The sequence below is a fragment of the Panthera leo genome, chromosome D3, assembly GCF_018350215.1.
Source record: "Panthera leo isolate Ple1 chromosome D3, P.leo_Ple1_pat1.1, whole genome shotgun sequence".
Taxonomy (NCBI): Eukaryota; Metazoa; Chordata; class Mammalia; order Carnivora; family Felidae; genus Panthera; species Panthera leo.
In genome coordinates, this window is record NC_056690.1 from 25,822,768 (window position 1) to 25,848,533 (window position 25,766).

Genomic DNA, 25,766 nt, shown 5'->3' on the forward strand with positions numbered 1-25,766 from the left:
GGAAGACACTCCGGAAAAAAGAGCCAGAGGGCTTATGACTGTTAAGGCAATCTACATAATAAAGAAACCAGGGTGGGGAGAGAGCCGGAGAGAGCGCGGAAAGGGAGTTTATTTCTTTGTTTCAGAGACCTCCCTTAGGGGGTAGAGGACTTTAGGGTAGTATGTGAGAAGGAACAGGGTAAAGACAAAAGGGATATGAGAAATGTCGCTAGGGGAGAGAACTGGCCCCCTTCACACGTGGCTTTAAAAAACACAAACTAAGGGGGCGCCTGGGTGGCTCAGTCACGTGATTTCAGCTCAGGTCGGGCTCTGCACTCGCTGGGCACGGAGCCTGCTTTGGATCCTCTGTCCCTCTGTTTGGCCCTCCCCCACTGGCTGGCCGTCCCGCTCGCTCACGCTCTCTCTCTCTCTCTCAAAAATAAGTTAACATTAAAAACATAAAAAATAAAACACTTGTGTACTAAGAACAATTTAGCAGGAAGATAGCAATCATCAATGTAAGTTCACCTACGGGTGCCTGGCTGGCTCTGTCGGTACAGCGTGTGACTCTTTGTCTCAGGGTTGTGAGTTCAAGCCCCACGTTGGACTAACAGATTAGTTTTAAGAAAACACACACACGCACACAGACACACACGCACACACACCTAATAACAGAGTATCAACATTCTGGAAAAAAGAAAAAAAAAAATCAGGAAACAAAAATGGATAAAACTGAAGGGAGAAACAGATAAATCCAGGTTATTAGTAGGAGATATTAACAACCCTCTCTCAGTGATTGATAAAAATCTGAGTTAAAAAAATCAACAAAGTGGCACCTGGGTGGCTCAGTCAGGTAAGTGTCTGACTCGGGCTCAGGTCACGATCTCGAGGTTTGTGAGTTCGAGCCCCGCATCGGGCTCTGTGCTGACAGCTCAGAGCCTGGAGCCTGCTTCAGATTCTGTGTCTCGCTCTCTTGCTGTCCTTCCCCTGCTCGTGCTCTGCCCCTCTCTCTCTCTCTCTCTCTCAAAAATAAGCATTACATTTTTTTAAAAAAATAAAATAAAATCAGCAAAAATGTACAAAAATCTAAACCGCATTTGCCAAAAACACTAACCAACCTCAGCTTGACCTAATTGACACTGACAGAATGCTATACCCAACAACTGCAAAATTTAAACAATTTTCAAGTATACATCCAAGTTTATCAAAAACAGACCATTTGCTGGACGATAAAATAAGTCTGGATTCATTTTAGAGTCTTGCAATCTTACATTGTTCCAATTTTAGTATGTGTACTGCCAAAGCGAGCATGAGTGTTGAAATCTTATACACTGTATTCTCTGACCACAGGGACTTGATAACAGAGCAATAACAATAAACTATCTAGAAAATCCCAAGGGGATAACATGCCTTTATTAAAGGCAAGTTCTTTATTAAAGAGCCCATGGGTCAAAGAAGAAATCACAAAGGAAAACAGAAAATACCAGACTGAATGATAATGGAGACACGTCCAGTTCAAATCTGAGGGGAGCATCCAAAGCTGTGCTCATAGGGAAATTGATAGCCCTAAATGAATATATGGCGGGGGGGGGGGGGCGGGGAACAGGGCCCAACATTAATGACTCAAGAGACTACCCTTAAAAGCCACAGATGTGGGGCCACCTGGGTGGCTCCGTCAGTTGAGCGTCTGACTTCGGCTAAGGTCATGATCTCGCTGTTCCCGAGTTCAAGCCCCGCGTTGGGCTCTGCGCTGACAGCTCAGAGCCTGGAGCCTGCTTTGGCTTCTGTGTCATCCTCTCTGTTTCTGCCCTTCCCCTGCTCACACTCTGTGTCTCTCTCAAAAATAAATAGACATTTAAAAAAAAAAAAGAAGAAGCTACAGATGTGGAGAATAAAGTAAACCCAAAGTAAATAGAAGCAAGGAAATACTGAAGAGAAGAGTAAAGCTGAATGAAGGAAGACGCAGGCAAATGATCAAGGGCACCAACCAAGCAAAAGACCGGTTCTTTGAAAGGATTAATAACGTCGGAAAGCACAAGCTAACACTAGACCTTCTTTTTTATTACTTTTTGTTTTTTCGTGCTGACTGTGCATGAACTGGCTCACATGGGTGCTGGGCTCACACGGGGCACAGGGGGAGGCAGAGGAGAGGGCACGGAAAGACCGCCACAGCCCCTCCGTCCAGACAAGCACGCGTTGGCTCTTCAGCGCCGGTCCCCCCCTGCTCACTGCTGGATCCTGCGGACGCTTTGCACCAGGAAGGTCTGGGCGTGCGAGCCCCACTCTCGGAAATGCTTGTAGTCGCCCGAGTGGTGATCACACTCCAGCACATACTGAAAGCCTCGGTAGCCGGGAAACTGGGAGCAAACCCAGCTGGGAAAGGGAAGAGGCAGACGGTTACCCTAGAGAGGCATCAGCGAGGTGAGCACACGGGGGACGAAGGGACTCGCTACAGACACATTTCAGCCATCCTGGCCTCCCTTCAGTGCCCGGAATGTGCCCTGCTCCCCCCACTACTGGGCCTTTGATCATGCTGTTCCCTCTGCCAAGAACACCATTCCAGCCACTCTTTGCCTGGCCCCCCGCCAAGTTGTATTTATCCTCTGGGTCTCAGCTTGTTCTGAGGACTTGCTTTCCAAATCAGGCCACAGTCCGTTATGGGTCCTGGGTAGTTCTTGTATAATTAGACAATTATCAGATTATTTGTAAAATGTCAGCCTCCTCCACCAGCAGGTGAGCTCCTAGGTGTAGGGGTGTGTGTGCCTCGTTCATTGGGATTTCTGATTCCTAGTGCAATGCCCAGCACAGAGGAGGGGCTAATAACTATGGAGGGAGGGAGGAAGGGAGGGAAGGAAGGAAGGAAGGAAGGAAGGAAGGAAGGAAGGAAGGAGAAAAGGAGGGAATCCTATTCCTTTCCCTCCTTCCTTAGCCAGAAGCCCTTCCAAGGAAACGGGCTATGTTGTTTCAATTCATCGACCCCTACATTGTTCAGGACCAGTCAAGACTCGGTGTCTCACTTTCTGAGCTTCTCTTTCTTCTTTGGCAAGAGAGAAGTGGACCCAAGAACCACAAGAGGTTCATCCCACTCACAACAAGATCCTCTGACGCTTCCTGAGAAAACTTAAAACCAAAAACCAAAACCAAACAAACAAAAGCCCTCCCACCTTCATCCCTGCCAAGAGCCAAAGGGCGCCTAGAAGGGGGCGGTATCGTCCTCCCCAAGTGAAGACCTCACATGTCAGGCCTCACCTGCCAGCCCCTGCGGGAAAGGGTGGGAAGGGTCAGTCCGTCCTGGGCTAGATTTGGTCACCCAGCTGCTGCTGACGTGGAACACGGTGCTTGAGCCACACCTTTTTCTTTATGGCTGGACATCCCTTCTCTCCTTTCTGGGGAGAGACCTCTGCCACCCTATGCTACCTCCCAGTCAACGTGGGAAAATGCTCATTTGGTGAAGAGCATGTGACCCTTCCTAGCCAGTTAGACCACCCACTTCCTGCAGCATGACGATTGGTTCAGAGTCGAGCACATGACCCAAATCAGCCCAATGAGAGCCTTTCTGAGAACGTTGGGTGGAATCACTGAGAAAGAGGCGCCCTTCCTGGGGCGGGCTGGGGTAAGAAGCTTCACTGTTGTCTTTGCATGGGGAGAGCTTGCCTGAGATTATAGCCCCAGTGAGACAGACAGAACAGGAAAGAGAGAGCCCTGCTGTAGCACCTGGATCCAGCCATGCCTGAAGCTAGTTACAAGGGTCAATAAATATCCTTTGGGAATAATGTCAGGTTGATACGGGAATCTACCACTTGCAACCCCACAAATTCCGCCTGATACCTCCCTGTGCCTGAGTGTCCTCCTCCGGATTGTGAGCGTCAGAGCCCCAAAGTCCCCAGCACACAGTTTTCACAAGAGGTGTCCCTGTCCCACCCAACAGCCTCTCCTTCCCCGCCAGGCAGAGCCTTGGATTCACTTACGCCCCCGAGTGGACATGGAAGGAGCCCACTTCATTGCCATCCCAGCCCATGGCCTGGAGGGAGGGGTAGTCATCACTCAGCTCGCCTTTCCTGCCCAGAAAGTTCTCTTGCTCGAAGATGGTCAGCCTCGAGTCACGATGGTTCTGTAGGCAAGGGAAACTGTCAGGCCACCAGACACCCAGCTGAGAACCAAGGAGCCCCTGCTAAGCCCCTGCCCTTGATCCCCACCCCCATCAGCCTTCCTTGCAAACCTTTTGGAAGGGCAGTAAGGCAGCAAGCACCAGAAACCTTACAAGCGTATAGCATTTGCCTTTCCAGAAATGTACACAAAGAAAAAGAAAGGAAGGAAAGGAACAGAAAGAAGGAAAGAAAGAGAAAGAAAGAAAGAAAGAAAGAAAGAAAGAAAGAAAGAAAAGAAAGGAAGGAAGGAAGGAAGGAAGGAAGAGATGGAGGGAGGAAAGGAAAAGAAAGAAAGAAAGAAAGAAAGAAAGGGAGGAGGAAAGGAAAAGAAAAGAAAGAAAGAAAGAGAAAGAAATGGAGGGAGGAAGGAAAGGAAAGGAAAGAAAGAAAGAAAGAAAGAAAGAAAGAAAGAAAGATGGAGGAAGGAAAGGAAAGAAAGAAAAAAACGAAAGAAAGAGATAGAGGAAGGAAAGGAAAGGAAAGGGAAGGGAAGGAAAGGAAAGGAAAAGAAAAGAAAAGAGAAAAAGAAGGATCAACCTGAATATCCCACTAGGGGATCCGGTGGTAGACGGAGGTAAGAAGAGGACTGTTGAGATCTGGGTTCAAATCCTGACTCTCCATGTACCAGCTTGGACATGTCACACAGTTTCTCCCCTTTTGCCATACCCCTAAAATGAAGCTAATCACCTTTCCTTGTCAGGTTCGTTTGGAGGGCAAAATGAAATCGGAAGCTGTAAACTGTGTGAAATCAGGGATAGCATCTGTCACAGTCCACCATGGGTCCCTATATCGGCACAGCGCCTGGGCCATTGTGGAATAAATACATGAGCAAATGAGTTTACTCACACCCTGAGACACTAGGGAGCCATGAACAGCGATGCTGTCAAAGAGATTTCATCACCCAGGAGGATGACTGTGATGTATTTGCCCAGGGAGAAAAGCTGGCTTCCAAGCCTGTCATTCGTTGTGTTTCCATCTTTATAACAAAGTTACGAGTGGGCCTAGATACAGAGATATAGACGATATAGGTGTATAGATACAGACACAGATGTCAGTATCGATTGGGACAGGCAGAATCTGTGGGTAACAAACAAGACCAAAGGAAGTCTCCAGCACCTTTACGACCGGGCTTCTGTCTCAGAGGTGTGGAGATGAGAGACTTTTCTTACTCTGCCATATCAGGTGTTTTCCTGAACTCTGGACGATCAATGATTTTTAAATTAATAAAAGCTGCCTTTGGAGAAAAACAATACACCTTTTCGAGCTTCGGCTGTTTGGTCTGTAAGATGGGGATAACAGTGCCCACCTCCACCCCCGACTCCATAAACAGTAGCTAAAGCATACAATCAGGAACACTGGTAAGGAATCAGGAGCAAGAAATAGAACCTTCCTCACCATCTTATCTGCCAGTATCCCCGAGTCATGAAAAGAGGGGCACCAAACACGCAGGGGCTCAAATCTTAACCAAAGTCGCCAAGGGCACAACATTTGCACCTGTCTCTGTCCAGATGTTACCCATTCTTCTTCCCCACGAAGTGGCCCCACTTCCAGATGAAGAAACTGAGGCTCAGAGAAGGGAGGGAAGCCTTGTCACACGTAAGTGACAGGAAGATGGGGGTGCCTGGGTGGCTCAGTGGGTTAAGCGTCCAATTTTGGCTCAGGTCATGATCTCACAGTCAGTGAGTTTGAGCCCCGTGTTGGGTTCTGTGCTGACAGCTCGGAGCCTGGAGCCTGCTTCGGATTCAGTGTCTCCCTCTCTCTCTGCCCCTCTCCCACTTATGCGCGCTCTCTCTCTCTCTCTCTCTCTCTCTCTCAAAAATAAATAAACGTTAAAAAAAATTTTTTTAAGTGACAAGAGGATGTGAACTCTGGCATATTCTGTTCCCAAGTCCCCACTGGGACGAGGTGGTGGCGGGACTCACAGCGCAGGTCACCGGTCGGAAGGAGGTGAGCCTGTCGGCTGGGTAGGCAGTGTTGCCGCTCCAGGCATCCCAGGACGGGTACTCGCCCCGCTCCAGCACGTACTGCTGCCCTTGGAAGCCAGCGTGCTCGTAGCCTACCCACCTGCAGGCAGAGGGTAGAGAGAGCAGGAGGTAAGAGACCATTCGTCCCAATGCAAGATCAGTGGTTATCATTTAGGAGCATCGAACAACGTCTAGAGGCATTTTTAGTTGTCACGCTGGGAGGAGGGAGGAGAGGGTGTCTGCAGGGAGAGGCTGGACATGCTGCGACACATCCCGAACGCAGAGGACAGCCCCCATAACACAAGTATCTGGCTCCGGACATCCACTGTGCTCAGGTGAAGAAACCTAGTCCAGACCCTGTAGTCCACTGCCTTGCTGTGTGTCCCTCGGGTGGGGGAACTGCTCTGTGCCGGTGCCTGGCCATCTTGCATGCGGTCCTCTGGGCCGTGGAGACACGGCTTGATCACAGGCTGACCTAAGCCTTGGTGGGATTCCTTGTGATCCTCCAGGAACGCGGGGAGACAGGCAGTCTTGTGAGGAGCGGCCAAGGACCATTCCCACCCACCTCCCTTTCTTGAGAAGGCTTCCATGAGACGATTACTCTCGGGGTCCCTTGAGACATGGGACTGTCCACCGCCCTCCACCCTGCAGGGTCTAGCAGCAAGCCCCAGCCGAAGCGTGGAGCGGCTCCCCAACAGCGGGGCGCCCACCACACTTGCTGTCACCCGGCCCCTTCTGGCATCATCCTGTGGGACCTGAGACGCGGCTGCCACCATGATGCCCTTGCTTTCGCTGTCTGCATAAGAAACAAGCTGTCGCATGTAAGTAATGAACCTGAGGTTATTGTCTCCCCCCCGGCAAAGCCTAGCAGTTTGCTGGACACAGCCCTGGACAGGTCGCTGCTCCCATCTGACCCTCAGTTCCCCATCTGTACAAAGCAGAAGCTAGAAGAGTGTTTCCCCGGGTGTGAGGTGCATAAATACCCCAGATAACCTCCGTGGCACTCACGGGCATAGTCTAAAGTGACTCCGAATCACTTAGAACCTTGTTCTCCTTTCAAGCTACTTCCCAAACTTTTAGAAACTTCCATCTACTCTCGTAGCCACTAGCCCCAAGTAGCTAATTAAATTCACACTTCTATTAAGTTAAATTAAAATTTTGGTTTTGGGGACACCTGGGTGGCTCAGTCGGTTAAGTGTCTGACTTCAGCTCAGGTCACGATCTCACGGTCCATGAGTTTGAGCTCCGCGTCAGGCTCTGTGCTGACAGCTCAGAGCCCGGAGCCTGCTTCAGATTCTGTGTCTCCCTCTCTCTCTGCCCCTCCCCCGTCGCACCCTGTCTCTCAAAAATGAATAAATGTTAAAAAATTTTTTTCAGTCCTTTAGTCGCACTGGCTCCAAATAAGTTCCCAATGGCCATATGTGGCTTTCAATTTACACAAAAGAGGGACATTTCAGACCCAACACTTGGTTCGAAAGATCTGCCCCTACAGGGCTGCCTCATCCAGTGGGCAGGCTCTGAATGAACGTTGCCTTCTGCATTTGGGCAGTGCACAACCTGCTTAACCTTATACCACTCCCCAGCACTTCAAACCCAAGGAAGGCACACCGGTACCGTTAGAGTCTGGGAAGTTAGGGCCTAGAACATTCCTTTCTAGATCCCTTCCTGTCCGCCCCCATCCCAACTCAGATCCGCGCCCTCCCCCCCCCCACCCCCAGCCCAGACTCACGCTCCGCTCAGCACTTTCAAAGATCGCACAGTCTCAAAGCCAAGCTCCAGCACACTGGGGCACTCTGCCGTAAACTCATGCCTCCGGCCCTGGAAGCCCTCTTCATCCCACACCACGATCTATGACAGAGGGAAAAGGTGAAGACCAGCCTCAATCAGAGTCCGGTGGGGGGTGAGGGATTAGGACCTCACCCCAGGACTAGGGGGCGGGGGCGGGGGCGGGGCAGGGATCGCAAACTCAGATGTCTCCGGGAGCCAGGTGGGTGAAGAGGGCGAGGGCCGCACCCTGGAAAGCACAGACCCCGCCAAGGGGTGGTCTCAGCTCAGTGCCACCTGTTTTTTGCCACCTGGAGATGCCGGCCAGATTTTCCAGTGTCTCAAGACCATCACTGTATCTGGACTCTTCTGTGGACCCTCTAGGTTTTTAAAGGCTGATGATAAATTTGGAAACAAACGCATTTTAACACAGAGGAGGCCGAAGAAACCGTGCCCAGAGACTGTGTGCAGTCACCTGTTTGCCACTGTGTAACGGTTAAATCTGGGGCCAGAAGACCCAAGTGCGAATCGAGACCCCTGTGTGTAACCTTGGGCCAGCCCGTTCCCCTCTTTGGGCCTTGATTGCATGCTCTACAAAATGGGCTCTCATAACATGCCCCCAGCGTGAGGTGGGGATTCAGGGGAGGAGGACCGAGGGGGTCGCCCATCTCTGCGGCCCCACCCCCACTCCTCAGACAGCACCCCGTGGGTCTGCCTACCTTCCAATGTCCTGTGGTTTTGGTGCACTGCAGGGTCATGTTGCCAGCTTCCTGGGCAAGAGAAGAACATGATAAGCTTCTGGCCCGCCCCTCCGCTGTCCCTCTGGATGCTAAAGTCCCGTTTGGGCAGGGTCGGAGCCAGATGGCGTCCAGATGCGACGGGGCCCTCTCCTCTTCCCATCTGTGACTAACATCATCTCCCTTACTTCCATTCTACACACCATCTCACAACTCACCGTTCCGGGTCCCATTGCCTCTGAGCCCTGCTCGGTATTAATTTATCCGCTCACTATGGGAAATTCTCCGCGGCTGCCAGTGGGATGCATCACTCCAGCAAATGCCAGCGTGCTAAGTTTGAGAGCCCCCTCCCCGCAAGAGGACACCTGACCCAAAGAGGCGACTCTCACGGTGGCCACTGAGGCAACGGGACTGTAGGAATAATTCTGCTTTTAAATGAAGGTAGTAGGTATTGGCCGTGATGTCTGGGGCCTGACCTTGGTTAAGGTGAGGATGACCTTCAGCATGGCACAGTGACATCCCCAGGATGGGAGACCTGGCCTCCCCACCTCCCACAGTGCTCGCTCGGAACGTGGATCCCACCCTTTCTCCAAGCCTGGGACTTACCAAGACGGACCCAGAGAATATGCCAGAACATGCGGGGACCAGCCGAGGTCAGGCTCTTATAGGCAGGGAGGGGAGAGGGCCCCTGGGAGACAAAGCTCGGACTCAGCATGTGAGCCACCGAAACAAAAGCCAGTCCTGGCTGAAGTCCCAACTGAGAGGTGTCAGCAGCGTTGGCTGTAGCTGGAAGGGAGAGGGTCAGGTGGCCTCCCTCAGGGATCAGCCATGAAGAAGAGAAGGGGAAGTTCTACCTTAATCAGCTCCATGAGACTCCTGATTGGAGCAGGAGAATGAGCACTGGACAAGGAGTCCAAAACCCTCACCCTTCCTAGCCGTGTGACCTGGGGCGGGTCATTTCGCCTCCATTTCTGCCTATAAAACGGGACAAGAATAAACTATATCACGGGGTTGTTGTGAGGTTATGTAACATGCCTACCACAGGGAAAACGTTCATCAAATGTCTGTACATTTCCTCCTCCCCCACCCCCTCCTCTTCCAGTAGGGGTAATCAGGGAAGGCTTCATGTCAGAGGTGGCATTTAGCAAGACTCTGAAGGCAGGCGCGAGACTCTGAAGGGTGAGGAGGATGTATACAAAGTGAGCTTCAGGGAATGCTTTTTCTAAGCAAAAGTGTAGAGGTGGGAACTTGGGAGCATATGTGCGAGGAAGAGCCAGTAGCCCAATTGAGCTGGAGTTCCAGGACCCTGAAAGAGGGAGCCCGGCACGAAGGCAGGCAGGGGCCAAGATCTCCAGGACCCACAGAGTTCAAAGAGGAGTCCAGATGGTTCCGTAGGCAGAATAAAGGAGATGGTGGGTGTGAACGCTGCTGTGCAAATAAACCTGTCAGATATCCGGGGGGGGGGGAGGGGGTAAGATTTGCTTTGGGTAACCCGTCCCCACACTCCCACCCTCTGAGGGCTGACCCAAGAGGGGCCACTGACAGCGGAGAACGAGTGTGGCTGGAAACCAGATGGCTCTGGGTGAAATCCAGCCCTGCCTCTTAACATCTGGGTGACCTGGAGGATGTCTGATCTCAAGTTCATGGCCTACAAAATGGCAACATTAGCTCCCTCCAGGGCTGGTTAGAGGCAGCCTTGTCAAATGCGTGACTCTGATGAAGGGCTATCATGAAAGATAAAAGGCCAGGGACGCAACCTCTGCGACCAAGCAGCCTGGGTCCGCACCTCCCTTTACGGGCTGGAAAACTTGAGCGTGTGGCTTAATCTCTCTGAGCCTCAGTTTCCCCGTGTACAAAATGGGTATGAAGAATAAATTGGGCTCAGCCTAAGAGATAGGGGTAATGTGCAGATAAGTGTGATTACCCACGAACAACACTTGCCACTCCTGAACTGAAACACAGAAAGCGTTATGTACCTCCTCACTGTCATTATCATTGCTAATTATAAAGGTGATTACTATGAAGATACCCGTACCCCCGTGTTTATTGCAGTGTTATTCACAACAGCCAACACGTGGGGGAAACCCAAGTGTCCACCAACGGATGAACGGATCAAGATGTGGCATATAAACATGGGTATGACTTAGCCATGAGCAAGAAGAAAGTTCTGCCATTTGCAATAGACAGAGAAAGACAAATACCGTATGATATCACTTATATAACATGAGATCTGCCAAAAAAAACCCTCATAGAAACAGAGAGTAAAGTGGTGTTCCAGGGCTTGGCCGGTGGGGGACACAGGGAGATGTTGTTCAAAGGGGGCAACCCCCCTTGTAAGATTAAGAAGTCTGGGGACCTAGCATGGTGATTGTACCTAATGATATTCCATCACGTACTTGGACGTTGCTAAGAGAGTAGATCCTACCTGTTCTCAAGCACAAACAAAACAAAACAAAGCAGCAACACACGCCCGTGCATCAAATCAATACACTGTGCACCTTATACTTACACAAAGTTATGTGCCAATTACAGCTCAATAAAGGTGCAAAAATGACTTCCTATTAAATAATTCTTCATGGGGGGGGGGGCGCCTGGGCGGCTCAGTGGGTTAGACGCCCAACTCTTGATTTCAGCTCAGGTCATGCACGATATTAAGGTTCGTAAGTTCAAGCCCCAAGTCAGGCTCTGCCCTGACAAGGCAGAACCTGCTTGGGATTCTTTCTCCCTTCCTCTCTCTCTGCTCCTCCCCTGCTCATGCGCTCTGTCTCAAAATAAATAAATAAACTTTGACACACACACACACACACACACACATATATATATATATATATATATCACTATATACATGAACATATATATATATATATATATATATATATATATATGAAGAATTCTTCATGGAAAAGCAGGAGTACATTGCTTTCAAGAGCCTGGGTTGAAGAATTAAAAAGAAGTAACTCCCAATTCCATTTCATGGATGAGCTCCCAGGCTGAGAACGGAGAAAAGGATTTGCCTTGGTTTCCTCATCTGTAAACAGGATGCATCCCAGAGACAGCCCCTCATAGTGAGGCTTGCGGGACCCAAGTCAGTGAAAAGGCTCAGGGTGTAGCCACCCAGCATGGGGGGCCATCCCCTACCTCTACCCCCACTCTTTGGCAGGGGGCCCATTGCCACGAGGGAGCATGGAACTCTCCCAGACAGCCTGGCCTTGAAGCCCAGACCTGTGGGTGGTTCCCCCCGCCCCCCGCCCCAGCCGCAGGCATCTTGGCCCCTGTTCCAGTGGCTGCCCCATCTTGTGGTTCCTGCCCCCCCTCCTAGGCCTTGGCCGAGGATGAAAGGCTGAGAGAGAGGCCGGGAAGTGAGGGGACGTTGGGTGGGGGGGTGGAGGGGCAGCCGGCAGAGCTGGCCCCAGGCCAGCGTGATTTCCAGGCAGAGCTGAGTTCCGTGGGGCCTGGGTCCCTGGACCCCCCACACAGGGGGCAGGAACCCATGCTGTCACCACTACCTGGGGCCAGGGGGCCAGGCTGCAGGCTGACCCAGCTCAGCAGTCCCCCCCCCAGCAGTACATGTGTTCACCCTCCGTGACCTTGGGGAAGTCACCCGTTCCGGCTGGGCCTCAGTCTCCCCGTTTGCAAAAGGAAGGAATTGGAAGATGTGACTTCTGGTGTCTGTTCCGTTTTTCTGAGTTTTTCTTGCTCTCTTTTGCCTTCTGTCTCTTCCCCTGCACCGTCCGTCTCCCCCACTGCTGCTCTGCATTTCTGTCTCCGTCTCTCTCTGTGCCTCTCCACGTCTCCCAGCCAGTCACCCTGGTTCTCTCCCTCACCCTGGTTCCCCCATTTCCCCCTGTGCCCCAGCTTGCATCATGAGCCATTGGTGGGACCATTTAGTCCCCCCCAAATTGACTGGGGGTGCCTCTGTGCCAGTGCTGGGGTCCAGCAGAGGACAAGAAGGGAGTGGGGTTCGGGGCTTCCCCAAGGAAGCTTCCAGATGGCAGTCGTGTTCCTGGCCACCAGCTCTGTCCCCAGGGTCAGCTTAGGGCAGGGGGGGCAGCGGGGGGACTTCTACAGGCAGGTCACGGAAGAGTGGAGGAAGAATCTGGGCTCAATGTGGATAGAGGAACAGGACTCAGGCTTTGAACCTTCAACAGGCCTGAGCACAGCCTGACGTCTATACTGAGGGCAGAAAGTCAGGCCAGAGCCGAGATCAGATGTCAGGAGAATGAAGCACACAGGCCCCCGGGGCAGCCGGTTTGGGCCGGTTCCTGCCTCCGACCTCTCTTTCAGAGAGCTGAGCTCATCTGTGAAATGGGCATTGAAAGTACCAGATAAGATGGGCTGCCCTGGGGCTTGACCAAGATGGCAGGAGTCGTGCTTTTGGCGGTGCGCTTAGGACACTGCAAACACTCAGTAGGCGGGGCTCTTGGGATCACACCCACATCTGCCTTTACAAAGCATTTTCGCACCTGCTATGCCCCCTGTCACCCAAGTATCCCACCACCACCCCCCTCCCGGGGCTCCTCTTTTCCCTGTCCCAGGACTGGCAGCCAGCGGGGACCCCATGGGCCCAGCACAGCTGGGTTTTTGGAGAAAGGCCTCCCGGTAGGGGCCAGGCACGGGGGCGAGGCAAAGTGGCAGCTGGCCAGGGTTTCTGCTGTGCGAGCTGGGCTCACAATGGAAACTGCTGCTCTCCACAGTAACCTAGGCGAGGTCGGGGCCCCAGGGGCCACCCCCAGCCCAGAGCCTGCTGAGCCAGCTCCAGCTTTGTGTCATAGGGCATGGGCCCTGGTGTCTGCCAGACTATAAAATGGGGGGTCGGCCCCCAGTCACCCACTGCACCAGTCCGCCCGCCCGTCTGCCTGCCTGTCCTTTAGCAGGAAGTAGCAGGTCCCCAGGTAAGAGGGGACCCGGCAGCTGCCGAGAGCCCAAGGGGAGGGGAGGGGAGAGGAGAGGAGAGGAGAGGAGAGGAGAGGAGAGGAGAGGAGGGGAGAGACAGAGGGAGGCAAAGAGAGCTGTAGCAGAAGAGAGAGAAAGGCAGAGTGAGAGAGAGAGGAGATAAAAATAAACAGAGAAGGACAGAGAGAAGGAGAGAGAGAGAGGGAGAGAGAGAGGGAGAGGGAGAGGGAGAGGGAGAGAGAGAGGGAGAGGGAGAGGGAGAGGGAGAGGGAGAGGGAGAGGGAGAGGGAGAGGGAGAGGGAGAGGGAGAGGGAGAGGGAGAGGGAGAGGGAGAGAGAACAGGAACATCTCCAGGAAGGAAGGACCCTGACTGCCAGCTCAGGGGAATGTTGATTCCCAGAGTGACATGGGGGTTGTGAGGGATGTAAGCAAGAGCCTGGAAGTCACAGATGTGGCCCAGATGTCTGGCCTGCCCAGAGTGGGCAGAGCACGGCAGAGAAACGACAACCCTCCTGGGGGAAGTAGAGGGGAGGGTCTACTTGTCCCAATTAGCTCTTTCTTACCCAAAGCCTTCAGGAACCAGCCAGGGACCGGAGGGCCTTAATCTGTACTGGCAGGGGGTCCTCAGATCCCCAGAAATTGTCTCCAAAATGAAAGGGGGGCAATCACAGGGCGTTCTTCAAACACTCAAAGGCGCCCATGACCCCAAAGCACTGAGGAGCCACAGGCATTGACCAAAGCCCTCTCCAGCCAGCGCCTACGCAGCCGGAGAGGGCTTCGTCTCAGAAGCCCCTACGTACACTCGACCCACTCTCTCGGCTCCCTCCATTATGCCCCAGTCCCGGGCCCGTGTCTGCACCCACACACCCTTGGCGGCCAATGCCAGAGGCAGCAGGTCAACCCGGGAAGAGGTCAAGAATCCGCAGGCATTCATTCCCGGAACAGGTGTTGGTTGAGAATCTACGGCCGATGCCGCTGGGGACGGTGGGGTGGGCTCATCAGAATAAGGAAAGAGCAGAGCAGGTAATAACCCGGCGGCTGGGTCCATCTGCTTGAGGTGAGATTTGAGCCCTACCTCTTAGCAGCCGTGTGTGCTGGGGCGGGTCACTCCCCTCTCTGAGCTCAGAGGGGATGCCATGGCCCCCACTGAACCCACCGCACTGGCTCAGCATTCAGGATCACAAATGCTGGTGACGTGCGCGGGGTACCCCAAGGACCCCCAGATGGGACATCTTGTTATGAATCTGGGGAGGCGATCTGAATGGAACCAGCAGAGAAGCCTGATGAGCGGCGTGCCAGGTGGTGGGGGGGCGGGGGGGCGGCAGGTGGCAGGAGGCCTGGGGGAAGGCACACCAAGAAAAAGCGGTCCCCAGGCAGGGGACTTAGAATGAGAGAGAGAGAGCGCACAAATGAGTTCAGAGAGGGCTGCGAACATCTTGGGGCCAGTTGGGGGGGAGGGGAATGCGAGGCTGGGACACAGCTTAAGGGCGCCATCCCTGAGTGACCCAGGCCAAAGGTTCCTTTGCAGAGGTTTGCAGGTGGGGACCATGTCTCAGGCTGTGAAGTCCTCAGCTACAGCGGCAGCGAACACAGGGCCTGATGGGAAGGGGAAAGGGGCCCCAGCTGCAGGACCGGCCCCCAGCCCCGGCCCCGCCCTGGCCCCCGCATCCGTGCCAACGACAAAAGCGGGGGACCTGCCTCTAGGCAACTACAAGGTAAGCACTCCGGGGAGCAGTGGCTGGGCTCCACCCCTGCATTTCCTCTCCCTCCTCCCCTCTCCCCTCCTCTTTCCCTCCCCCTCCCTCCTCCCTCCTCCCCCCCCCCCCCTCGGAGTTTTGAGAAAGGAAGGGGGGGCAGAGGTGGGCTGGCTTAGCAGCAGGAACCACCCGCCCCCTGGGAGGTACTCTAGGAGCTGCAGGTGGCCTCAGCCCCTCCGGAAAATTCTTCGAGGCACTGAGGTCTGAAAGGGCTTCCGTAGAGCTCAACATCTAGCCTCTCCGGTTGGGGTGGGTTTAGGTTTCAAACTGGGGTGCACAGAACTGGGTTCACTACGTGCTCTCTCATGTGGTCCGCATGTGGCTGGCTTTTGTCATGCAGTTCGTTCTTTTTGATATTATTTTTTTAACGTTTTTATTCATCTTTGAGAGGAGAGAGAGACAGGGTGTGAAGGGGGGAGGGACAGAGAGAGGGAGACACAGAATCCAGAGCAGGCTCCAGGCTCTGAGCTGTCAGCACAGAACCCGATGCGGGGCTCGAACTCACGAGCTGTGACATCATGACCTGAGCCGAAGTCAGACTCCTAACCGACTGAGCCACCCAGGTACCCCTGCCTCCCTGCATTTTTATGCATTATGCCATTAAAAGAAATTCCTGTGTTTGTATTTTACGTGGTGTTAACTTCTAGAATGATGCTGTATGCAATCATTTGGGTTTTTCCCTTTTCTTTCCACCCACTCCCACGAGATCCAGAATAGTCAGCCACATTGCTGTGTGTTTCTATGGGTCACTCATTTGGGCTGCTGATGTGTCACAGTGGGACCGTCACTCCTGAAGACCATATTTGGGTGGCTGCTGGCTTTTCTCTGGCGAAAAGTGTGGCCGGGTCGTTCTTGTCCGTGTCTCCTGAGGCCCACGTGCCAGAGTTCCTCTGGGGAGGGCAAGTGGAGGCGTGCACGTGCTGGGTCAAGGGTGTGTGCACCTCCTCCTTGTGTAGCTGGGGAAACTGAGGCTCAGAGAAGGAGGACACTTGCCTCAGGTCAAGTGAACGACGAGGTTTTCCCAGCTCAGGACAACAAAATGCTGGAGGCCCAGTGAAGGGAGGGATTAGCCCAAGTTCAGCACAGAGGCCCCTACGCTGAGGCAGGTGAACTGGCAAGTGCTTTCTGAGCGTTAGCTCCATGACAGGCGCTGAGGCTGAGGCTGCGGGTGCACAACAAGATCAACCCCACACCCTGCCCTGGAGGAGACTTTGGTCTTTGGAGGTTGAATAAAGGGGAGGGGGTGCGCAGAGAGAAGCCAGGAAGCAAAGCAGCAGGGACCGTGTTGGTTGTGCTGATAATGGGTTAAGCACAGTGCAGGGTCACTCAACCAAGCCCGCATGGGGCAAGTGTATCAGGGAAGGCTTCCTGGAGGAGGTGACATCTGAGCCTAGAGCAGGACAGGGACCATGGATGAGCTCCAGGATGGGGACGTATATTGCAGAGGGCATTCCAGGCAGAAGGAACAGCACCGAGGCGGGAAGGAAGAGCCATCAATTCCTAAAGATGGTGCAGAGATGCTCAGTCCAGAAGTGTAAGGAAGGGAGGACAGGATAGTTGCACAGAATTTGCCTCGTGGCCCACTCTCCTATGATCCGTGTGGGTCTGCTCTTACTTATATAGATACTTAATGAAGTTTTGACCTGGGGGGTGTACCTCCCCCCTCACTCCGTACCCTTTTCCGCCCCCCCGCCCCGGGGACGGGGGTTCCCTCCTGCAGCTGGTGGTCTTTGAGCAGGAGAACTTCCAGGGCCGGCGTGTGGAATTCTCTGGGGAGTGCTTGAACCTGGGAGACCGTGGCTTCGACCGAGTGCGCAGCCTCATTGTCACCTCGGGACCGTGAGTGTTGGCGGGGGGGAGGGCACTCCCAGGGCCACAGTAGAATAATAATAATGAAACACAGTAGCTGCCATTTCCTGGGCACCTGCTCCATGTTAGTGGAGACCCGTGTAATATTTCCAGTCCTTGTTTCAAACGCGAGGGGGCGGTATTATCCCCCTTCCCATTCTACAGATGAAGAAACTGAGGTTCAGAGAGATGATTTGATTAGCGTAAGGTCACACTCACAGTAAGTCACGATTCTGGGGGAGAAACGCTTTTTCTCTATAGAAGGAACGAACCCTGCTTCTCCCACTGCCTCCCTCCTGGGCCTCAGGCAGCCTTACGAGAAACAGTCAGCATCCACTGAGCACACACTAGGTGCTGGACACCGACTGAGGGCTTTACCTAGATGATTGCTACATGAGGCATGGGCTGCTCTTTTTTTTTTTTTTTTTTTAATGTTTTATTTATTTTTGTGAGAGAGAAAGACAGCGCGAGTGGGGGAGGGGCAGAGAGAGAGGGAGACACAGAATCCGAGGCAGGCTCCGGGCTCCGAGCTGTCAGCACGGAGCCCGACGCGGGGGGCTCAGACTCAGGAACCGAGAGATCATGCATGACCTGAGCCAAAGTCGGACGCTTAACCGACTGAGCACCCAGGCGCCCCAAGGCAGGCGCTTTTCTCAGAGGCTCAGAGGGGTTAGGTCCCTTGGCCAAAGTCAAGCAGCGGTAAATGGCAGCTCCTGGTTTCAACTCAGGTCAGTTTCATCCAGTGTTTTCATCACTTACTCCACTGCCTGCCCCTGGCTCTCCGGGCCTCTCTGGGCCTTAGTGACCCCCATGGAAAGCCTGGTGGATGCAGTGGCTATACCGGCTCCAAGCCCTGCTGAGGTCAGAGTGCAGGACAGGACCCACGTGGCTGCTTTGCCTCTTGTCCCACCAGCCCCCCATCCCCCAAGGGGTGGGGTCAGCCTGTATACCCAGCATCGTGGGACTGCAGTACAAAAGGGCAGAGATGGGCTTTGAGGTCAGTCAGGCCTGAGTTGAAGTCCCACCTCCCCCATTCACCTGTACCGTCTCCGAACCTCAGTTTTCTCATCTCTGAAATGGAGAGAGTAATGGTCCCCACTCCCCTCCATCGAATTATGCTGAAGCCTAAAAGAGCTAAGGCAGCCTGGCACTTCGTGCCTGCCCAAACATAGCGGGTGACAGTGACGACTGCTTCCCCTCCCCATTGCCCTGTGAGTGTAGCGAAATTCAGCGAAGGAGGTGCACTTCTACCTCCTGCCCCACCCCCACCCCTGGTGTGGTCAACACGGCCTCAGCCCCACCCTCAGACCCAAAGCCCAGCTGGGAACAGAAGCTACGGATGTGGCCAATTTGGGTTTTCGGGCTTTTTTTGGTGACAGTGACTCAAACCCAGAGTATTTCTCCTCCAACAAGGATGCAGCTGGTCTTCGGCTGTGCCCGACGGGGAGAGGAGAGGGGCTGTGGTCCAGCGTCCCGAGTCTGTGTCAGGACCGGCAGGGCGGTGGGAAAGGCGGTGGTAGAGGGTGAGGCGGGCGGGGGAAGGAGAGGAGGGGTGTGCCCTCAGCACAGGGGTGGGGAGAGAGGGGCATGCCTGCCTGAAACCTAGGAGCCTTCACCCTGACACCTGACACCATGCCGGGACCTTAGACGGTGACTGGGCCCCTCTGAGCCTCAGTTTCCATATCTGTAACTTAATATCCCTGCCCTACTTCTCTCCTTTCTCGTAGGGCTCCAGTGAGCCACAGGAGACGAGAAAAGATTGAAACAAATATATACGAGTCCTCATTCTTATAACGGGTCCTCACTGGGTATTATGACTCCCAGAGCGGTGACAGGGAGAGTTTGCGGGCACAAAGTCTTTCCTGATCTCAGAGAATCCCTGAGGTCCAAGGCCTGAGGTACAGGCGGGCAGGGTGGCAAGTTACATCAGAATCTTTCCATCAGCTCAGACCTCCTGCAGCTTTGTTCTTTCTTTAGTCATAAAAGATAGTATTTGTGGAGATTTCTCTGGGCTGGACTTGGTCCATGCATTCGTTTTTCGACCCTCACAGGTAGATGCGATCTCTCCTCTCCGCTACTGGGGCTTAATGAGTTTGAGTGATTTGCCTGAAGTCACGCAGCAGATAAATGATAAATTGGGATTAGAACTTAGGTCAGTTTCCAGAGTCTAGGCTCTTAATTACTACATGGCACCATCTTCCAAGGCTTCCTCCCCATCCACCCAACCATCCATTCATCATCCATCTATCTATCCATTTATCCATCCATCTGTAGATCAGCCCATCCATCCATCCATCCATCCATCCATCCATCCATCCATCCATTTTCCACTTATTCAGCCATCTGCTCCCTCTATCCATCCATCCATCAATACATCTATCTATCCACCCAGCCATCTACCCTTGTATCCATCTACTTACCTATCCAGCCACCTATCCATCCATCCATCCATCCATCCATCCATCCATCCATCCACCCTTTTCTCATCTCCTCTAGATCAAGCAGGCTGAGGCAGATTCCTCTCCGTTCTAGGACCATAACTGCATCTTTAATTCTGTCACTCCAGGGGGCATTGGCTCATTCCCCAGACAAGGACCTGAGGCTCCAGGGGCTCATAGTGTTTCAGTCCATGGTGGTAGCCCATCCCCTACATGCCTCCCTGTCTCCTTCTGAGGAAGATCCCAGAGAGGTGATACCGATGTCAGTGTCCCCTCTTATTCCCTGAGACTCCCTGAACACATACAGAGCAAAGGCCAAGGGATCCCTTAGCCTCAACTTTCCCATCTATGAAATGGGTCCCTTAGCCTCAACTTTTTCATCAACCTCCCCCAGAACCAGGGGATCCCTTCAACACAAGCGGACTTCCCATCCTTAATCAGGAGACACTGGCAAAGCCAATAAAAGCCCTGTGTGACTTCGGGCTTGTAATCCTTTCTTGGAGAGGACTGAAAATCTTCCAATGCACTGTCACACTGAATTGTCAGAGGGGTCTGAGAAGGCGATGCTCCTACCACTGCCCCCATACCAATTACTGGGTGTCTTCCATATTCCAGACCAGTCCTCATCCAGCGTGTGATCTGGGCCCCTGTATCAGCGTGCCCCTTGCCCCTGTGCTACCAAGACTTTGATTTGTTTAGTATATTTCATTTCAAACGACCCTTTCGAACACAATTAAATATCTGTCTAAAGAACCTTGACATCCGTTTCACACATGGAAAGCTAGTATCACTCGCTGTAAGTAAAAGGTGAAGAGTCAATATGATGGACGTAAAGAAGGGCTGTTACACCGTTTGCTTGCTCAAGGCTCTGGGTGGATGGCTGTTCTTTCCTTATCAGAGAGAGAGAGAGAGAGAGAGAGAGAGAGAGACTAGTGAGTGTCAAAGGTTCGTCAGCACCCAACAGAGACTTTCCCCTAGCTGTAATCAGGTTTCAAGGGAAATGTCTTCTTATGTCTTATTTTACTCCAGGGTCTTGTAGTGCTTAAGTTGTGTGTGAATCCCACAACTGGGGAAACATTTTGCTCACATAATGACACACACTGTCTCATTGAATCCTCCACCAGCCTCCAGAAAATAGGCATGGTAGAGGAAGAAACCAAGGCTCAGAGAGGTAAAGCCACTTGCCCATGGTCACACAGCCTGTAAGTGACATAGCCTAGGCTCAAACCCAAGAGCTTCTGCTAACGGTCTCTCTCCTTCTTGCCTTTGCCCCTCCCGGCCCTCGTCATTCTGTCCATCCCTCCCACATCCAGCTGGGTCGCCTTTGAGCAGTCCAACTTCCGGGGGGAGATGTTCGTCCTGGAGAAGGGCGAGTACCCACGCTGGGACACGTGGTCGAGCAGCTACCGCAGCGACAGGCTCATGTCCTTCCGGCCTGTCAAGATGGTGAGTGGCTCCTGAGCCCGTCCTGGGGGGGTCAGTGGGGAGGCAGGAGCAAAGGTCAAGTCTGATTGCAAACAAGGCAATGGGGGACGAGCAAGGGAAAGAAGGAGGAAAGGCAGGCAGGGAGGGACGATGACCAAGGGCACTGGGCCCTGACGCTCATCGATTTATAAGGTGTTCCTGGTGTGCCCAGCCCCCGCTAGGAGCCCTGGACCAATGAGACATACGAAATATGGTTTTTCCTTCCCTGCCACTTTAGAGAGGAGACTCACTACCTTAGTTGTTGGAACGAGAGACTTCAGTGTCTCCCTTGCTTCTCTTTGTGGACTGTTTCTCATCCCTGACTCCACGTTAGACCCTCCTAAGAAGTTCTGACAATCCCAGTGCCTGTTCAAAACCTCCAAGGGGTAGGTTCAAGCCTGTGTGGTAGCTGAGAAGAGGGATGTCGTAGAAGGACACCTTGAACTTCACGATGATAGGACAACATACTGAAGTAGCTCCTTTATACTATTTAGCTGAGCTAAATAGTATCACTTAAGGAAGACTCAAAGCCAAGATCGCTGGTGCGATCCCCAAGAAAGGCAGTTTTTCCAGAGTAGTGTTGGTTGCGATGCTGGAACCAGCTGTGTGTTCCGTCACCAGTGTCGATCTCCAAGGGTAACCAGCTTCTGCCTCCATGATGGGAGTTTTCCCGAAGAACTTCTATGACTCTCCGTGATCCCAGCTGTTTTGGCATTGCCCCAACATATTTCTCAGAATTGGGAGCTGACTTATCAGGCTGTAATGGGCCCCTGGTAAGAATTCATAGATGTATCTCTCAATCAACGGTCCTTAAAAGGCAATCTATGTCAACAAAGCTTGTTTGGAGGGTTGACCGGCCAGGGCGTTTCTCGTAGCCTCTAGAGCTTTGCTGCCCAATACCTTAAGGAGTAGCCACATGTGGCTGTTGAGTGCTTAACTCTTGACTAGTCTGAATGGAGGTGTGCTCTCAGTGTAACATACACAAACCAGGGTTTGACCACGTAGTACAAAGATAAAAATAAGAATATCACGATCTCATTACTATTGCTACACTGTTTGCATGTCGAAATTCTAATAGGTTGGACGTATTTGCTTAACTATATAGTCTATTACTAGGGGGGACAAATCCCAGTGCCTGCACCCCACCCCAGATCTATTGCATCCGAATCTCTGCGGCCGGGTCACGGGCACTGGTATCTTTCTCATGCCCACCAGGTAGGAGGTGTTGCCGGGGCTGAGAATACCAGACCCCTCTCCCCTCTCTATCTCGGCCACTGTCCTCGTGCGGGCCACCATGGTCTCTTCCTTGGGCAGCTCCCGCTCCCTCCCCGCCCGGTTCCCTGGCTCCTTCCCAGCCCACACTCCTGGGACATTAGATGGGTGTCCAACCTGACCTACCTCCCACTTACCATCATGCATTCAACCACTATCGGTTGACCTCTGTCTGCCAGGCTCCGTTGCAGGCTCCGGGTGCACAACTCTTCACGGGACAGGCCAGGCCCCTGCCCTCACAAGAGGCCGCTACTGAAAACCCAGTCACAGAAATCAGTCTATAATCACAAAGCACGTGGCACGCACCCCGGGCTAGGAGAGCAGGAGAGGTTAGTGGGGCTCTGCTGTGGGCGGTGGCAGCCGGCCAGGGGTGGTCGAGGAAGCCAGCTCCCTGGAGGCTGAGGACCCAGTCAGCCACAAGAGGCCTGACGGGCTTTTCCGCTGCAAAGGGGGTGCCGAATTCCCTGAAGCAAGGATGAACTGGGAGCCCAGGAACTACAAAAGAGCTGGTGTGGCGGGACGGAGGGGAGAAGGGCGCAGGCTGGGTTGGGAGGAATGAATTGCGTCTCTGAGAGCCTCTGCCTCTCGCTGGCTGGGTGACGCCGATCAAGAGTCTTGACCTCTCTGAGCCTCTGCATCCCCGGCTGTAACGATAACTGTGACGGATACAGGGTTTGGTAAGCACTGAATCGTATGCTAGGCGCGGTGTGGAGAGTGCTGTGTGAATTACTACGTGTAGCCCGCATGACAGTGCCATGAAACACAGGCCGTTATAGCTTCTTTTCACAGCTGAGGAGGGCCCTCCCAGGCCGGACAGTGGCAGCCCCAGGCAAGGCCCATGGCAGCCCGAGCAGACTCAGCTGTCTCTCTGTCCACACCCAGGGGGCCCCTCTATGTTACTTCTCTTCGCCCCGTTCACACTTCACATGCCTGACCCGGTCTCTCCTTCCCTAGGACTCCCAGGAGCACAAGATCTGCCTGTTTGAAGGTGCCAACTTCAAGGGCAACACCATGGAGATCCAGGAGGACGATGTGCCCAGTCTCTGGGTCTATGGCTTCTGTGACCGCGTGGGCAGCGTGAGGGTCTCCAGTGGAACGTAAGCATCTCTCCTGCCAGGCCCGTGGCTTCTGCCTTAAGCTCGGAGCTCAAAGGCGGTCCCCCTTCTAGAATATAACATCGGGTGCGTAGGAAGGCCACACGGCCCCTCCCTGGTGCTGGGGCCTGGGATTGCACCCACAGAGCATTATTCCCCTGGAGAGTGGACTCATACTCTGATGAATTACATGTCAGTGTGAACAAACCTGGCAATTGCTTGGTTAGCTGTGAATCCCACAGCTAACAGGTAGCGGTGCTGGGATCTGAACGAAAGTATTGCTGATATCAGACTGTGCGTTCGCAACCACTACATGTAAATTCACTTACATACCTAGGAAACCACTATTTGAAAGGAGGCTCCTCTTTCTTCTGTGCCTCATTGCTAACCAGTCCCCAAAACCTAGTCTCATCCTTTCGATTCTGTTGTGTGAGCCCCACGTCACCACCATCGGTGGGATGTGCACTGATCTCCCTGCCACCCAAGCACATGAAGTACTTTAGGTACATTTTTCCACGTGGCCCCCTAATAACTTTCCAGAAGGGGAAACTGAGGTCTTTTAGAGAGGTGGTGTTACTGGCCAAAGCCAATAGGAAGCCCCAAGAAGGGCAAAGCCAGGACAGAGGAGCCGCGCCCGCTTCCTGTGACCAAAGCCCATGAGGGATGGAGAACAGATTGCAGGGATGGGGGGAGCTGGTCCCGGCAGGGATCTGGGTGCCAGGCAGTGAGGCTGACCGTCTCCACCCTGTGCTCCTTACTTCCCTTCCAGCTGGGTCGGCTATCAATATCCCGGCTACCGCGGGTACCAGTACCTCCTGGAACCAGGCGAATTCCAGCACTGGAACGAGTGGGGGGCCTTCCAGCCGCAGATGCAGGCCGTGCGTCGCCTGCGTGACAGGCAGTGGCATCGTGAGGGCTGCTTCCCGGTCCTCGCCGCCGAGCCCTCCAAGTGAAGCCATCCACACTCTGCTCTTCTCCCTTGCCCCACCCCTCCCCCAGACCCGGTTTGCCCATCTTTCCCGTGCAAATAAAAGTTCCTAAAGCCAAATTGTCTCCTGGGTCTGTGCATAAATGTGAGCTTTGGGGTCCCCCATCATTGCCGGCATGTGACTTCCTCTGTCTTGATAATTACGTATATTCGTAATAAACACAACAGGCAAAAGTTCATGACACACGTTCTCTTCATATCTCTTTTGGACTACTCTAAGTGGCTGGGAGCATAATTATTCCCATTTGACAGGTGAGGAAACTGAGGCTCAGAGAGGGAAAAATGACTTGCCCAAGGTCACACAGCCAAAAATTTGAACCCAGGCCCTCTGACTGCTGAGCTCTTAACAAATCTGTGCTTTCCAACTCTGCTCCTTCGTGCACGCTGCTCATTTCTTGCCTTCTCTGCTCGACACCTGTCTTGTTATTTACTTAATATTTTGATTTAAACAGACTTCCTATTTTGCGCTCAGAGGCATTGATTTGTAAATGAAGCTTTATTGCACCACGGGAAGTGGCGAATCAGCATCATATGCCATAGATAGAAAGCAATCGTGTAAATGTACTTTTTAAGAAGGCCAAGTATCAGACAGACACCTGCCCGCTGAAGGCTCTAAGCCTGTAGCCCCGCGCGGGCTTTGATAAAATGGGTGATTACCAAGGGTTGCGGAGAGAGATGGGAGACACACGCCACACAGAGTTTTTTCTCCCTGATATAATCAAAGAAGATTGAAAAGAGCCTTATTTTCTTGTATCCGGTGCAGGGTTACTTAATCCCCGGTCCAAGTTCCACTGAGAATCATCCCTCCTACTACAAATGGCACATGCCTTTTGCTCTTTGAAAACCCGCGCCAGGCCATATTGACCCCCATATCCACAGTTATTATTGATTGATGTTATTAACCTTTAATCCATGCAGGAGGGTGGGCGGGGGGGGGTGTGTTGCCATGGCGGAGGGGATGTTTGAGGGGACCTTGAGGGGTGGGACAGGAGCCCGCTTTGGTGGGGAAGAAGAACGATGACATTCCAGGCAGAGCAAACAGCGAGGCCTTACTACCATCCCACATGGCACCTTTGTACAAATGATAAAATGATACCTCTCTTCCTCAAGACATCTGACTGCCCTCTGCCAGAATTTCTTGGCCTACGTCTGCGACGCCTGAAGTGTGAATGCGATACCTTTGCACTGTGCCCAACTTACACAGCTGTACTTGGCAGGCCTGGGGCACCATGGGAAAGGCACAGAGGTTGAGAGAGCTTGCGGTGGGCCCAAGCAAAGCTTATTGATGTGAGAGCACTAGCTTGGCGGCTGTGTGGGCAGAAGCGGGGAGGGAGAGGGGGGTGGGTGGGTGGAAAGAAGTTGCTGAATGTGGCAGGAGATGAAGCTGGAAAGAAGAAGGGTGGGGCCTCCTGAAACCCCA

General features: G+C 53.1%; 2 protein-coding genes across 4 annotated transcripts; one reads left to right on the forward strand and one right to left on the reverse strand.

Moving 5' to 3' along the window:
- Positions 1–2,036: 2,036 nt before the first annotated feature.
- CRYBA4 (crystallin beta A4) lies at positions 2,037–9,244 on the reverse strand. Its single transcript, XM_042910643.1, has 6 exons — positions 9,199–9,244; positions 8,575–8,625; positions 7,821–7,939; positions 6,050–6,191; positions 3,948–4,090; positions 2,037–2,352 (listed from the first exon to the last, which is right to left on the reverse strand). The coding sequence occupies exons 2-6, from the start codon at positions 8,611–8,613 to the stop codon at positions 2,205–2,207; spliced, it is 591 nt and encodes a 196-aa protein (XP_042766577.1). The 5' UTR covers positions 8,614–8,625; positions 9,199–9,244; the 3' UTR covers positions 2,037–2,204.
- A 4,039-nt stretch (positions 9,245–13,283) lies between these two features.
- CRYBB1 (crystallin beta B1) lies at positions 13,284–24,397 on the forward strand. Of its 3 annotated transcripts, none has more exons than XM_042910485.1 (6): positions 13,284–13,484; positions 14,995–15,200; positions 16,963–17,081; positions 20,842–20,974; positions 23,219–23,361; positions 24,128–24,397. In XM_042910485.1, exons 1-6 carry the CDS (start codon positions 13,397–13,399, stop codon positions 24,309–24,311), a joined length of 873 nt encoding a protein of 290 aa, XP_042766419.1. In that variant the 5' UTR covers positions 13,284–13,396; the 3' UTR covers positions 24,312–24,397. The 3 variants fall into 3 exon arrangements, with proteins under 3 accessions (XP_042766419.1, XP_042766420.1, XP_042766422.1); XM_042910486.1 differs by having other exon boundaries at positions 13,404–13,484; positions 15,002–15,200; XM_042910488.1 differs by having other exon boundaries at positions 13,443–13,484; positions 15,014–15,200.
- The last annotated feature ends 1,369 nt before the right edge of the window (positions 24,398–25,766 follow it).